Source organism: Megalopta genalis, chromosome 14 (genome assembly GCF_051020955.1).
Source record: "Megalopta genalis isolate 19385.01 chromosome 14, iyMegGena1_principal, whole genome shotgun sequence".
Classification (NCBI taxonomy): Eukaryota; Metazoa; Arthropoda; class Insecta; order Hymenoptera; family Halictidae; genus Megalopta; species Megalopta genalis.
In genome coordinates, this window is record NC_135026.1 from 3396873 (window position 1) to 3410877 (window position 14005).

At 44.6% G+C, this 14005-nt stretch overlaps 1 protein-coding gene across 19 annotated transcripts in view; it reads left to right on the forward strand.

Annotated features, from left to right (window-relative positions):
• The window catches only part of tweek (transmembrane protein KIAA1109 homolog tweek), a 30234-nt gene that overhangs the window by 13347 nt on the left and 2882 nt on the right, over positions 1-14005 (forward strand). For 4 of the 19 annotated variants that reach the window (XM_033479426.2, XM_076526381.1, XM_076526390.1 and 1 more), the window contains exons 20-48: positions 483-725; positions 1171-1427; positions 1520-1549; positions 1681-1984; positions 2082-2480; positions 2569-3078; positions 3167-3582; positions 3890-4331; positions 4399-4646; positions 4919-5613; positions 5780-5940; positions 6013-6221; positions 6387-6616; positions 6702-6920; positions 7257-7337; positions 7391-7546; positions 7635-7814; positions 7878-8079; positions 8567-8955; positions 9044-9453; positions 9846-10178; positions 10457-10768; positions 10847-11269; positions 11331-11612; positions 11688-11876; positions 12373-12579; positions 12768-12791; positions 13348-13472; positions 13556-13743. In XM_033479426.2, the coding sequence (XP_033335317.2) occupies positions 483-725; positions 1171-1427; positions 1520-1549; positions 1681-1984; positions 2082-2480; positions 2569-3078; positions 3167-3582; positions 3890-4331; positions 4399-4646; positions 4919-5613; positions 5780-5940; positions 6013-6221; positions 6387-6616; positions 6702-6920; positions 7257-7337; positions 7391-7546; positions 7635-7814; positions 7878-8079; positions 8567-8955; positions 9044-9453; positions 9846-10178; positions 10457-10768; positions 10847-11269; positions 11331-11612; positions 11688-11876; positions 12373-12579; positions 12768-12791; positions 13348-13472; positions 13556-13743 (7864 nt within the window). The remainder of the gene's footprint in view (positions 1-482; positions 726-1170; positions 1428-1519; positions 1550-1680; positions 1985-2081; positions 2481-2568; positions 3079-3166; positions 3583-3889; positions 4332-4398; positions 4647-4918; positions 5614-5779; positions 5941-6012; positions 6222-6386; positions 6617-6701; positions 6921-7256; positions 7338-7390; positions 7547-7634; positions 7815-7877; positions 8080-8566; positions 8956-9043; positions 9454-9845; positions 10179-10456; positions 10769-10846; positions 11270-11330; positions 11613-11687; positions 11877-12372; positions 12580-12767; positions 12792-13347; positions 13473-13555; positions 13744-14005) is intronic. The other 15 variants (XM_076526379.1, XM_076526382.1, XM_076526392.1 and 12 more) reach the window with 12 other exon arrangements.

The window sequence follows — 14005 nt, forward strand, 5'->3', positions numbered from 1 at the left end:
TATGCATTTCCATTATACATAATAGGCACATTATAGCATGTGCCGCTAGACATAGCGATTGTAAAGTATACTCCGGCATTATTGTTTAGTCCTTCCGTTAAGAACTCTTCTTTGTGTTCTATAAACGTTCATTTGCTTCTACTAGTATTATCTTGACCTTAATTATTATTATTATTAACACTAGACCTGTATACAGAGTTTTTTTGTTCTAAAATCGAGCGACTCCGAGAACGAGAGTCTCTCTCGGCGACTGGGTGACTAACGTTGCAAGTTTACTCTGCATGCAAGTCTCTCTTGAACGTACTTCAGTTTCGAGTACTATTTTTAGAGTATTATCCGTAGAGGTCAATCGAACGATTGCTTTTTTGTAAATAACATTATATGTATATGTCATACGAGGCTTCTTTCGAATATACTTTGGTAAAATATAATCTTTTGGGCTTTCTGAACAAAACACTCGGCTTGACACTCGGAATGAACAGGTATTTGTGGCGATGGTTTGACGGTTCCTGTAAGTTCTCCTCGGGGGAAAGATACAACCCCTATAGCAACACCGGTTCCAGGCCCGGATTCATTAACCTCCCCCTCTCCACCAGTAGTTCATCCAAAGAAAGGAAAATCACTACAGCCCACGCAAGTGCCTGCTAGTACACGAGCAAGTATTGTTTTTCCATTGCTTGCAAGTGGCGGGTTATTCAATCAAACTCGGGAACCAAATAACATAAGTAAGTGCGAGATGATCAGACTTCATAGATTTGGCGGTCTACACATTGGCGTAGTGTCGAATGAGAATTTAATTAGAATCGAACAAACCGAGCGCTTCCGACTCAATCGATTCACAATATCCCAGTGTGCAGACTGTTCCATGTGTATCGAATTACATAGTGCCATAAGTCTCCTCCCCGCAGTTTGTATCGCTTTGCACTTGAATCACGGCACAACTTTTTTGTCCATGCATCGACTCCCTGTTTTTTCTTCACACCTGTTACCGGCTTATTATTTCAGAATAGCACTCGTTTAGGTATCTATTCCATGTTTTTATTTCCCCCTTTGTGTATGTTACTCTATACTTCTAATCCTCTAACATCGTTTCCCCACCCTCTGTGTACGATGAATGTTTCACTTGTCGGTCAAGTGTATGTAAGTATACAGAGAAGAACTTTGCGTTAGGTTACGGCACGCTCAAAGAAGAGAAGACACCTCAGATTCACATCTCTCATTCCCATCAACTCGGTTCAAATCCAAGCATCTATTCTGGCGGAGGGCATGGCAGTCAGCATAGCACCGGAAGCTTGGACCAAGTTACATCCCCAACAAGCCACCATTCCGCCAAGCCTTTGAACACTGGCGAAGACCTGTACAGTTGGATGGCCAAGCAGCAAGAGTTCATAAAGGATAACGATAAAAGCAATTTGAAAGGAAACTGGGTGAGTGTCGTCTCGACATCTGAACGATGACCCCGTGAAAATCGTTTCCTGTGGAAATGGTCGTTCTTTTTATTGTTATTCCTTTGGCATAGGTCTTTCGCGCAGAACAAAAGTCTTTGAAGGTATTTGAATACTTACATTTGACACCGATGTGTGTGACATTTTACGTAGCTGCAGTTCCATACATTCTGTACGATGCATCAGTTTGTCCCATGCGATCACGAACGTAAAATGCAAATATACTTTTTTACAGGACTCCAAGATCAATACGATGACAACTGATGATACAGAAGACTCGGATGTCCATAGTGGTACACTTCTTTATCCAATGAAAGATTCGCTCAGGCTGCTAGACGCGCATTTGATTTTCGAGCCACTTTTGTCTTCCTTATCCGTTATGCCGCAGCAAATGCTTTCTGCTATTGGTTCCGGGAATGTGAACAATGTGTCTTCCTTAGATTCATTAGGATTTAATCTGTCTTTGGTGGGGAACATGGAGACTATGCGCATCGATATCGTTGTTAGCGAATTCGGCAAAGTAACAGACAAGAAGAAAGGTATGTAATTAACAAATGAAAGTAATGACAACGCTTGTCGCAACAGAACATATTTGATCTCGTCGTGCACTAACACGGAGAAACTTGGCTGATGCAGGCAATAAATATCAAACGAAGAAAGGCAACAACTCGAAATTCCATTTGGACATACCGCCGGAAACGCCGGCGTTCTTGTGCGAGAAGATCGGCATTGACATAGACGTGAAGAAAATGGCCGACATGACCGTAGACGATATGATTCAAAAGCAAACTGTTCTGTACATATCGCGGGGCCAATTGAAAAAGCATACAAGTACAGTTGTGAATTTTAGTTTAAATATTCGGTACATTAGCCAACAAGTAAATATGCCTCTTCTCAGATTATTACATCAGATTAGTAATATGTATCAGAATGTTAAGGAAACCCAGATGGAATTGAAAGAGCAGCAGCCGGAGAACAAGCGAAACAATAATCTGATCGTTAACGACATTACGGCCAAGAATGGTTCATCGTCAAGTAAATATATATTTCGCGAGAACGCGTTGGCTTCTTTTTTTTGGAATTATTTTCGCTTAGGTTTAACGTTCCTGTGTTTACCCAACAGCGTCCGATCTACAAGAACAGCTTTTACTAGGTGGTAAGAAGATGGATATTCCTCTGCTGCGAAACAGTTTCGAGCCGAATCTGTCGAAAGTCACGTCGCCTGAAACGAACAGCCGATCGCGTCCGCAAAGTTTCGCCCAGAAGCTGCGCAGCACCGGGAAAAGCGTGAAAGGCTACATTAATCTGAGCGAGGGTGTGATAACTCCGAATTTCGGTGCGAGTCCAAGCGGATCCGGCTTGGACAAGTTCTGCGTGCTCCCCGACAAATGCAAAGACACGCCGCACACGACGCCCCGATGCTGGAAAACGATCTACTATCTGCTGGATTTGTACGCGACGCGGCCAGAGACTAAAACAATCGCGCATCGTTTCTCCATACCGGCGGACGCGTCGGAGCACTATAAAAGCGGTCGGAAGTACGAGCTGCTGAACGAAACAAAAGACGCGGACATCGAGAAAGGAATGACAGCTGAAAACAGTTCGACACCTGTGCCTCTTCCTAGGGAACTAAGTTAGTATACACAGATCCGTGGTCTTCCTACCGCCGGAAATCCAACAGATTTTCGTGACTCAATTTATTTTGTAACAATGTACTACAGGTATCGTTACAGGAGAACGTACGAGATTAATTATCTTCGGCGTTGCTAGGATACACAGAACCAGATGGTTAGCCACTCTGAGCGGCTTGAAACTCGAAGCGGAGATAACGAGTCTGCACGCGAGTCTGACTTGCTGTAAGAAATCGAGGCCGGCGAGTTTCGAGTGTAGCTTGACTGGACAGATAGGCAGAACTATGATCGTCTTACTAGAAGGCGTAGCTCCTAGCCAACAGACAGTTGTGAAAGTGACCGTGGGGAAGTCGCAGGCTTTGTACTCCAGCATCAGTAAGCATCAGAAGGACAAGAATAGCGGTCTGCTGACTGTCGGTGTTGTGAACATAGATATTCCACAACATCCGGTGGCTCTGCACGGCATGATGACCAGAGGCAGCAAACAGTTGTCGTCGACTTTACAGGTAAGTCTGAATACTTCTTCCTTATTTCAAAGTAACTTTTACGCTTTCAGCAATACATAAACAAAATCTTAATGATACATCACATTTGTATATTTCTATTTTCTATTATTTCTAATATAGAAATATACAAATATAGATTTTATCTTAGCTGTGTCGAGGTTATTTAAATAATTGTAAAAATGTAAAAGTTACTCTGAGTTTATAATTATTCACAGTACTGTAGGTGGTTTCTTTTAGCGGAGTCGTTCTGTATATTGAAAAAAGAAACTTAACTGTATGGTAACTGGATCGCCTAATTTTGATCTAGGAACTCAGAGTAACCAGAACCTCCTCGAGAATGTCCAGAGGCCAACAGCAGGACGACGTGGATACAGGTGTACCTGGTAGTCCGCATCACTACACCACAGTACCACCAGTTGACATACAGAAGCCACAAGTTGTGTCCAGCCTGCTGGAGCCAATTGTCATGCAGTTCAACATTATTCTTCAGAGCCTGAGCATAACAGCGGCTTTGCTGCCGTCTTTGCAAGCACAGTACAAAATGGATCAAGTTACTAGCTCCGGTATAACCGGCAGCAAAGCCAAGTTCACAATAGACCTACCTCATCACACCCTGAGCTTCACGACGAAGCTCCAGGTGACTGAAGCGAATTTACCTTCTGAGGCGAGCATTGAGCTTCCCAAAGTGCACGTGTCCGCGCAATACGTTCAGGACGGCAGCAGCAACATGAACGACAGCAAATTGGCTGGTCAGTGTCGGCTACGACGAATCCCTAGAGTATGAATGTCCCCAATTAAATTTCTTCGAATTCGCAGACGGTGTGGTGTTGCGGCAGGGCAGCTATCTGAGCGCTACCGCCGACATCGGTGTATTCGAACATTCCTTGACCACGGACCTCCTCAACCACCTGGTGTTTGTGCAGAAAGTGTTCATGAAAGAAGTCAACGAAGTTGTGCAGAAAGTTTACGGCGGGGAGAAACCGGTTCCCTTGTGGCTGGAGGACGAGGAACCGAATAACTCGCCGGTGAAGAGAATATTGTTCTCGTTGATTATTCGCATTGAGGTACAACGATATGATGTTACGTTTATCGTCCTTAACACTAGACCTACCAAGCACTAAAGACGTCCAATATGCGTTGTTTCATAAGAATCGCAAGACTGAATTTACTTAGACATCTTGCCATTTTTATTATAACGTGAAATTTATTCAATCATTTCCTACAAAAGTGTCTCTGTGATACCAAAAATGTTAAAATAAAAAACCAACCGGCATGGTAGGTTTAGTGTTAAACGCTGTATTTCGTGTCGTCCCCGTGACTTCTTTATTGTGTACAGAGAGTGCAACTGACCGCGACGACACCGACGAATTCGGCGGTGCGCTTGGAGACCGGAGCCGTTGAACTTCAACTGTCCAACAGAGTGCAGAACGTTGTCGGCGCCACCCAACCGAACCCGTATATGAAGCTGTTCGGAAAGGCGCAGGTCGACATCAACCTGAGCCTCGGACAGTTGCTGAAGAACGTCCTGTTCGAAGAGGCGGAGACCGAGTTCCAGCAGTTCGCGTTCTTCAACACCAGAGTAGGATTACGGAATGCCTTCCAAGAGGAAATGGCGCAGGGCGAGGACAAAGAAGTGGTATTAATTACGTTGAAACGGCCGTTGATCTACATCCAGCCGGTGGCCATCGACAAAGCGATACTGGTCTGGCTGAATTACAAGAACGCGTACGAATACTGGAACGAGAAGAGAGCGAACTTGAACAAAGAGGTTCTGACAGCTACGCAGCAGGTGTTCGAGAAGGTTCCATTCGGTCAGATAACCAGCCAGCTCAGCGCTCCACACTTGGGAACCCTGTTCCTGCAGCTGACAGTAGACGACATGGGTATTTGTGTGCCGCTGAATCCTCTGCCACCAACATGGGGGATGAACAGAGGACTCTACGATGGGGAATCGAGGGATGCTGTCGTAGTGACATTGGAGAACACGAGCATATCTGCGTGCAGCAGTGGTAGCTTGGTCAGTAAAGGAAGGTATGCTGTTCCCTAACCCTGTTCTACTGGATGCCTCGAGAGGTGCAATTCAGTTCCTGAGAGGAACGCTTGCTTGCTTCCCTAGCAAGTGTACCCACTGCGAAGCATCTGGTATCCAAGCACATCTTGCAAGTGGGCTTTATAATATAGTGATTGTGTCGTACAGGTTCATGGGCTTGTGCTTGAGATTCGCCGAGGACTTTGAAACTTCCTTGGACGATTGGAAACCAGACGCGACTGACAGCAGTATAATGAACTTATGCATGGTGTCCGAGGGCACTTATGAAGTGTGCAGCAGAACGATCGCGCAGAAACCAGACAAATCTGGTAATGGAAGCACAGTTGTGTCCTAATCAATTTTTATGGATTCTATGTAAACAACGTCGCATTAATTTCTAGATAATGCCAAGTGGATTTTGAATGTGCAATGGCAAATGGAAGGCGTCGACATACATTTGGACGTCAGTGTCGGTCAGCAGCTTTCGGCTCTCGGACACACGTTGACGATGCTGACTGGCTCTGAAGAGGACGACATTCATGCACCCGCCGAATACGACAGCGATGACGCGGACCAACCAGATAATAGCACTAGCCAGGTTAAAAAAAAAGTATGGTTTAATTACATTTATTTTGTCCTAAAACACTATCCCATCGGTTCGGTAACGTATTGATGATGATTCCCCTCTCGTTTCCCAGATCCACGTTTCAGTTTCACGTTTCCACGACGCTTTTAATCGTCGCACCTTGATAGACGTATGCGAATGCTTTTTCAGGAGAGTATACTGATGAAGAAGTCAAAGAACTGGACGGACAGTTTGCCGGCGTTCGTCTTCGACCCGACGCTCGACGCTAAGAAAAGGTCCAAGCTGATCGAGAAGGAGATGAACGAACAAGCGAAGATCATAAATGATCTGCGATCGCTGGGCGCTTCTCATGGAACCATCGAACAGGAAATGAAGCGCCTGCACGAGCTGGAGGCTGTTGTGTTCAAAGATTTCAGAAGGTACGAGGCACCGTAAATTGCATTAATCAATGCACCGTAAGTAATGCACCGATGTGCATTAATTATTTCTTCTCGGACTGTCCAGAGACATGATACAGAAGTTACGGAGACAGTCGGTGAAAGCGTCCGGAATAAAAGGTAAATTAGGACTTGGTGGTAAGACAAACGCATATCGATCACGGTCATTTATAGTGCCATCGCCGACACTTGAAAATCAGCTAGAGAGTCCTGAAGACATAAACATGGAGGTCAATTCGGCCAACTCCGCCAGTTACGAAAGTAGTCCTAGAAGTGGCCCGAGTCGGTACGATTTTTCTTCCTCCGTCGATTCTTTCATATTTTTCTTTTCACATACAGGGTGTCCCAAAAATGTGTCGGAATCCGGAATTTCGATGGATTCCTGAGTTCATTCGAAGCAACTTTTTCCTTAGCGAAAATGGTCTGTGAGGCTTCGTTCGCGAGTTATCGGCGAAAAACGTGGACGTTTTCGTTAATAACTCGCGAATGAAGCCTCGTAGAACATTTTCACAAAGGAAAAAGTTGTTTCGAATAATCTCGGGAACCCCTATTTACGGGCTGCGAGACATTTTTCGGACTCCCTGTATGTTTTATCTGCGTGTCAACGAACACCAATTTGCAGGTCCGCTTCTCTCCGAGTGAGGGGCCTCGGTGGCCCGCGAGTCACGTTCAGCGACACGCACACGATGGGAAGGTATGTTAGGTAGGTTCGCCGAGCAAGCGAGTAATCATGATCAACATAACTTCGTGATTTAGGCAATCGTCGCTGCCGAGTGCCGGCTCGGAGCTGAGCTTGCCGGAAGGTGAGCTGGACTGGCCGCAGACTATCGAGATCGAGGGCGAAAGGGTCGAGCTGCGGAAGAAGAGCAGAGATATCAGTTGCACCTCGAGTTACGACAGCATGGAGGGGAAGTACGTACCAAGTTCAATTTCCAAAACGTATTAAAAAGTCTCTTATGGTTACGACAGTACACTAAAGTCTTTGTTCTCGAATTTCCAGCGCTCCGTTGCTCGATTCGTTCGCGAAGGAGCAATCCTCCTCGACGTCGTCGCCTTACATAACAGCTCAGAAACCTCAGGATCCGAACATAGACTTCGAACTGGACGTGAAGGTTCTGATCAACAGCGGACAGTGCGTGCTTCATACGAAAGACCCTGGGAAGGAGGACGAAATTAAAATGTAAACCTCTGACTCGGTTCTCCGCGAGTCTTCCTGAATTAACCGACACGTTTTCCTTCGCAGCATGAGCAGAATGAAAAAGGAACGATCATGTTCAGGAGGCACGTTCGAGTTTCAGCCGAGCAGTCCCAGCAGCAGCAGGAAACACCTGAGCAGCAAGGAGAAGTCGTCAACCACCAGCACGTCGCGGTTGCGGTATCTTCAGCATCCAAACGTACCCTTGGTGGATTTGACCATTTTTCATATTCCTGGCTTGGACGTGAAGGTAGAGGAACGCTTATTTCCCCACGGTGTGCACACAAAAGTGTAGGCTACTTTTTAAAACGTGATAACTATTTTAAAACTGAACCGAATGACTGGAATATTTTTTAGATGATAGAAGGACTAGTCTACTAAATGATGGCTAAAAGCTTACTCTTTTAATTTTGCTATTGTGATGACAAAAAGATAATCTCCCGTTTTCTAACTTCTTTATCCGAGCCTGTTTTATCTGAGCATTTTTTAAGGCTCAGATAAAAACCTTAAAAAGGCGAGTGTTTTTAAATTTTTCCTCTTCATTCCAAGTAATAGCAAAATTAAAGAAAAAGCTTTTAGTCGTCATCTAGCAGACCCTCTATCACCTAAAAAATATTCAAGCCACTCGGTTCAATTTTGAAAAAGTTATTGCGTTTGGAAAGGTGCGCGGACAGTTTTGTAGGCTATTCTACACGGTGCTTCGCCTATCGCTACATTCGTTTCCCCGTATTGTCCAGGTGCACTACGAATCGAAGACGCTTCCCGAAGAATCGATGTCTCCCCGCGTGTCCTCGGACAACGCTATGCTGAATCCCACGCCGTCAGCGTCCGCGTTCAGAAAGTCCAGCACAAAGAAGGCCAGCCTGTTCGCGTGGATGACGCTGCAGAGCATACCGGAGGAGACGATAATAAGCCCGCACATCCTCGAGTTTCTAGAGCAAACGTTAGAGCCGATACCGTGCAAAGCGAACTTCCCGAGTAACGCGCAAACGAACCCGGTCTACACCAGTGAGAACACGGAGAGCACGTCCTGGGCAGCCACAGCGGCGAGCAGCAGCAATTACGTGTACGCGAGTTTCCCCGTCGACGTGATAGTATATTTTCATATGCAGCCCTCTACGTTCAGGTGCGCCTGCGATATCTCAATTAACCGGCCAACGATGGCCTATCGTCTTCAAGGACCAACCCACTATCTCTTCCGATCGTCTTTTCAGGTTCTCCTGCTTGCCGGTGTCCCGCGTCGAATGTATGCTTCAATTGCCGTCCCTTGACATCGTATTTTCGTCCAAGCGAGCAGAAGAGGAGCTCATCGAGTTCCGGGAGTACAAGACTCCGGGCACGCAGTCCACGGGGAAGGAATCGAGCTCGGCGATCGGTGGATTATCGGTCACCGGTTGTCTCGCCGACTTCTCCATTTATATCTTCCATCCGTACGGCGGCGGGAAGAAGACCGGCTTGAAGGAGGCCCAGTGGTCGCCGCTGTCGGACAGCGAGAGAAAGGATTCTTTGAGCATTAACGTCGAGTTCGTGAAGTTCCATATAGCGAGAAGCAGGAAGCTGAACTTCCAGAGCGAGCAGTCCAAGAAGATGTTGGACACCAGCCGCGCAGTTATACGATTTTCTAGTACGTGAAATCTTGTCTTAAAGATAAGACTAAAATGTTATATGATAGAATAAGTAATGCGAAAGATGTGACAAGGCTGACGTGCAAGCCACGAATTAATTACAAAATGTCCGGTAATAAGTCTATGTCGAATTTGCGTTAACAAAGGCGAGCGTCACTTTGAAATGGAGATATAGAGTCCTCGCGCGACATAAAGGCACCTCTGGCGGTTAGCGTTCCGCCACTGCCGCAGCTAGTGGCCGAAGAATCCCAGTCTATAGACATACATTTAACAGCGTTTAAATGATATTTCGTATTTTATTAATATTTTGTATCGCAAAGCATTTACGGACTGAAGCATGTACAAAAAAAGCGCGCAATACACCCAGTATATTTTTCAATTAATTTTACAGCAATCGTCGATTTCGGGTCCGCATCGTTCAAGTACGATATGCGAAGATTGAGCGAGATACTGGCATTCCCAAAGGCGTGGTACAGGCGCAGCATAATGCGACGATTGTTTCTGGGCGATCTGAGCTCCGGCACAGCGTACTCCGAGGGCGACGGCAGCCCTTCTATGAATCAGGAGGAGGCCGTGATGGGAAGTTCTTTGTTGAAACATTACGACCGGCAGCATGGGGCCAACGGTCTGTCGAAAAGCGCCCCGGAACGGAGTCCGACCTTGAACAGGGACAAGCTGAGGCTGAGCCTGGAGAGCGATATGCCGAAGCACGCGCGGCTAAAAGGTTATTATATGTATATAATATGATATATATAATATAATATATAATAAAAAAATATACAATACAAAATATAATATATATAATATAATAAAATATATAATAAAAATATAATATATATAATAAAATATACAAAAAAATATAATATAGATAATATAATAAATAATAAAAAAATATAATATATATAATAAAATATATAATATCATATATTTTATATAATTATACATTTTGCTTGAGCTGTTCCACGGTGAGCTGATCGACCTAACATTGTTTTTTGGTACCAGATATCGGCAGAGGCTGGAGCTTCACCTCGGACAAACAGGCGGCCTCGGAAGTGAAGCTGCGAGAAGCCGCGTGGGAGACGTTGGTGTTGTTCGCCATCAATTTCACCCGGCTGAACGTTCACATGAACATGAGCAACGTGATGGGCAACGTCACCTGGATGACGAAGGATTTCAGCTCGGACGGGAGGCTCTCGATCGGCAGCACCGGGCACAAAAATCTGTACATAGGCGTCGGCTTGGAAGGGTCCTGTCTGGATGCGAAGGGCGGCATCGTAGGCGGCACTATAGAATTGAGCAAAATAGACACGTGCAGTAAGTCATCGGCGACGACGTTCTCGCGTCTCAATTGTTCAGATTTCATATATTGATACTGTTTCCATACCCTTGCAGTACGTATCCGAGAAGAGCCTGGAATAGAACCGGACCACACACTGGGCTTGACGCTGTTCGCGCTGGAACTGCGACTGGATTACATGGGGACCAGCGTGCTGATGTCTAGGGTCTCCTCGTTGGACGTTACTTTGCGGGACGAGTGGAAGATCAGCCGCAGTCACAGTGGTGACACCTTCATGCCGACGAGAAGGCCGGCGATAATCTTCATTCACGGGGACTTGGGATGGGATCAGCTACAGATCATGATCAGCAAATCGACGACGGCTGACCTGCTGAAGATGTACTACAAGCTGGACGAGTTTTTCAACCAGCAGTTCAAGAGCAGCAAACGGGTGTTCAGTTCTTTGCAGCCGAAGCATCAGAGAGTGAACAATAGCAGCTTCAGGAAGAGGCAGATGAAGTACAGGTCCACCGGTGAAGGTAAACGCAGAGTGTTAACAACGCCGCTTGCTGATATGTTAATGTTAAATTGTGACCGCAGCTCAGTGCAATATAAATCAAGCGACGATGTCGGATGCGCGCCATCACAGACACTGGCAGGGTGTGTTAGCCCAAGTGGCGGACCTTCAGCTGGGAAGCTTGAGGTTCTCTCTGCCGACAACGGGAACCGTGCTCGGCGGAACGATGGAGCTCCATGGCTGCAACATCAGCTTGGCCTGCTTTCACGGAATCAATTTCAAGAGCAAAAGCTGGGCACTGTTCTCGCTGAAGGAACCGTGCATCAGTTTTGCAACGGAGGCTCAGGAAATCCCAAGCGTTGAATGTAGGAGGAATTGTTACCAATCTGGTTCCAATTGTAATTGTAAGGGTAATTCTTAAAGGGTACACAATTTTTCAGCGCCGAACACCTGTGACGTCCATGTCGTGCAGACGTTGACCATCAGCTTGGGCCAACAACAGGAGCAACACGCGAGGCATCATTCGATGGCCACAGTTTGCAGATTGAGTCGCAGCGTTCTGTTCCCCCCGCAGTTCAAATCGTTGCAGGAATGGTTCCATTATGCGTTTGCTAGCAGCGAAATCGATGGTATGTTGTAATGGATTATGTTTATTTAGTGATTTGTGTTAAAGTATGTGTGGTTAGTGATTTGTATTGAAGTATGTTTATTCGATGATTTGTGTTGAAGTTTATTTATTCAGTGATTTGTGTTGAAGTAAGTTTATTCAGTGATTTATATTAAAGTGTATTTTTTCAGTGATTTATCTTGAAGTATATTTATTTAGTGATTTATATCGAAGTATATTTATTCAGTGATTTATATTGAAGTATATTTATTCAGTGATTTATATCGAAGTATATTTATTCAGTGACTTATACTGAAGTATATTTATTCAGTGATTTATATTGAAGTATATTTATTCATTGTCTTATATTGAAGTATATTTATTCACTGACTTATATTGAAGTATATTTACTCAGTGATTTATATTGAAGTATATTTATTCACCGACTTATATTGAAGTATATTTATTCAGTGATTCATATTGAAGTATATTTATTCAATGATTTGTTCTCTTTATAGCGGTGGATCGGTTTCCTTGTGTCGAAAGAGAACGCACAGACAGCACATCTGACAGCGGTAACGTGACACGTGGTCGAAGTACGTCTACCACTTCCGGAAAATTGCAGGAGCACTCTCACGCGAGAGAAGTGATATTTGCTCTGCCGTCGTTGCAATTGTACTTGAAAACCGAGCATCTGCAGACAGCGAAAACACCGGACGTCGTTGGTGAGTTGAACAGGGAGTGATTCACTCAAAGAGGGGTGACACATGCGTGAAAACAATGACCACGACCATATACTGTTTCTTTCAATCTCTATAAAAATGTCAAAGATATGGTTTTGTTCAGAAAAAAAAAACAAAAAAAGAAATTGTTCCTCTGAATTGTTGCAACTATCTTGTTCGTATATTTTTAGGAGCGCCTAAACATATTTTATATAGTAAGTACAACGTGAATGTTGACTTCAATCGAGTCCGGTAAGACGCATCATGCGACCCGTAGAGCGCTATTGTATGAGAGTTGATTTTGCATGACACGTTTATAGAAGGCTGAGAGGACGCTGAGATTCGCGTGCACATTTTTATACCTTGATAGATTCGCGTGTACTTTAACTCGACTAATTGCGCATGTTGTGCACAGACTAATACGATTAATGTTTTCTACAACGATCGTTATAATTGCGTGACGCGTAAAGAAATCGTGAAGCAAGCTGATTCGATTCACGACCGGCTCCATTGTCGACGATGAAGAGCAACCGCTTTGTCCCATTAAATAGAGTAGTAAACTTGTTGCACCGAGAAACTCGTCCCAAAAGTCACGCGATAAAACTATTCTACTGACTGCATAACCGTAGACACCATTAGGCTGTTGTTAACTCCTAGAGCATTTTGGACTAATACTTCAATCACATTTATGCAAAAATAACAACCGCATAGTGCTACAAATATTTGAATCAGCGTCAGCAATGCAGTCGCTAATAATTATTTATTTAACAGGTGAGAAACCGTTAGTCGAATGTAGTTTTATAACAGAGTTTGAGGACCATATCTTTGTTACCGTGGATGCGGAGGCCTTCTTCTTCTTGCACGATTTGATCACCTCATACGTAAAAGAAAAAGTGGTAAGTGCAATTGTTGGTTCCATTTCTCACTGAATCGAAACCACTTTTGCCTTCCAGTTGTTTCATGCATTGTTATTGTGCAGAATATGGGTGCGCACAGTCCAGATGCCCAGGATAAGAGGAGCGGTAGTTCCACCGCCAGCACTTCCGGTACAGCGTCGACAACATCGGATGATGACAAGAAACGGAAACAGTTTGATCCAACAGATATGTTCATTAAAGATTGGAGATCGTACAGATGCAAAACTTGGCACTTGGAACCGACTGTGAGGTAATATATAGCTTCTCATACAAATTTATCTGCAAACTACACGCTTTAGCTGTCAAAATAAAAATTGTCTGCATCAATTGCAAGATGTAGTAGGAGCTAAGTGCAACATTTTTTCTTCCTTAACCCTTTGCGCTGCAAGGTATTTTCTTCATTTGATCTCAGAATTTGCTATAATGCAAGCTAAGTGTACTCCCATGTGTAACTTTGCAACCTAAATGGATCTAGAGATGCTACAATTGTTCTGCGCACCACACATGTAATT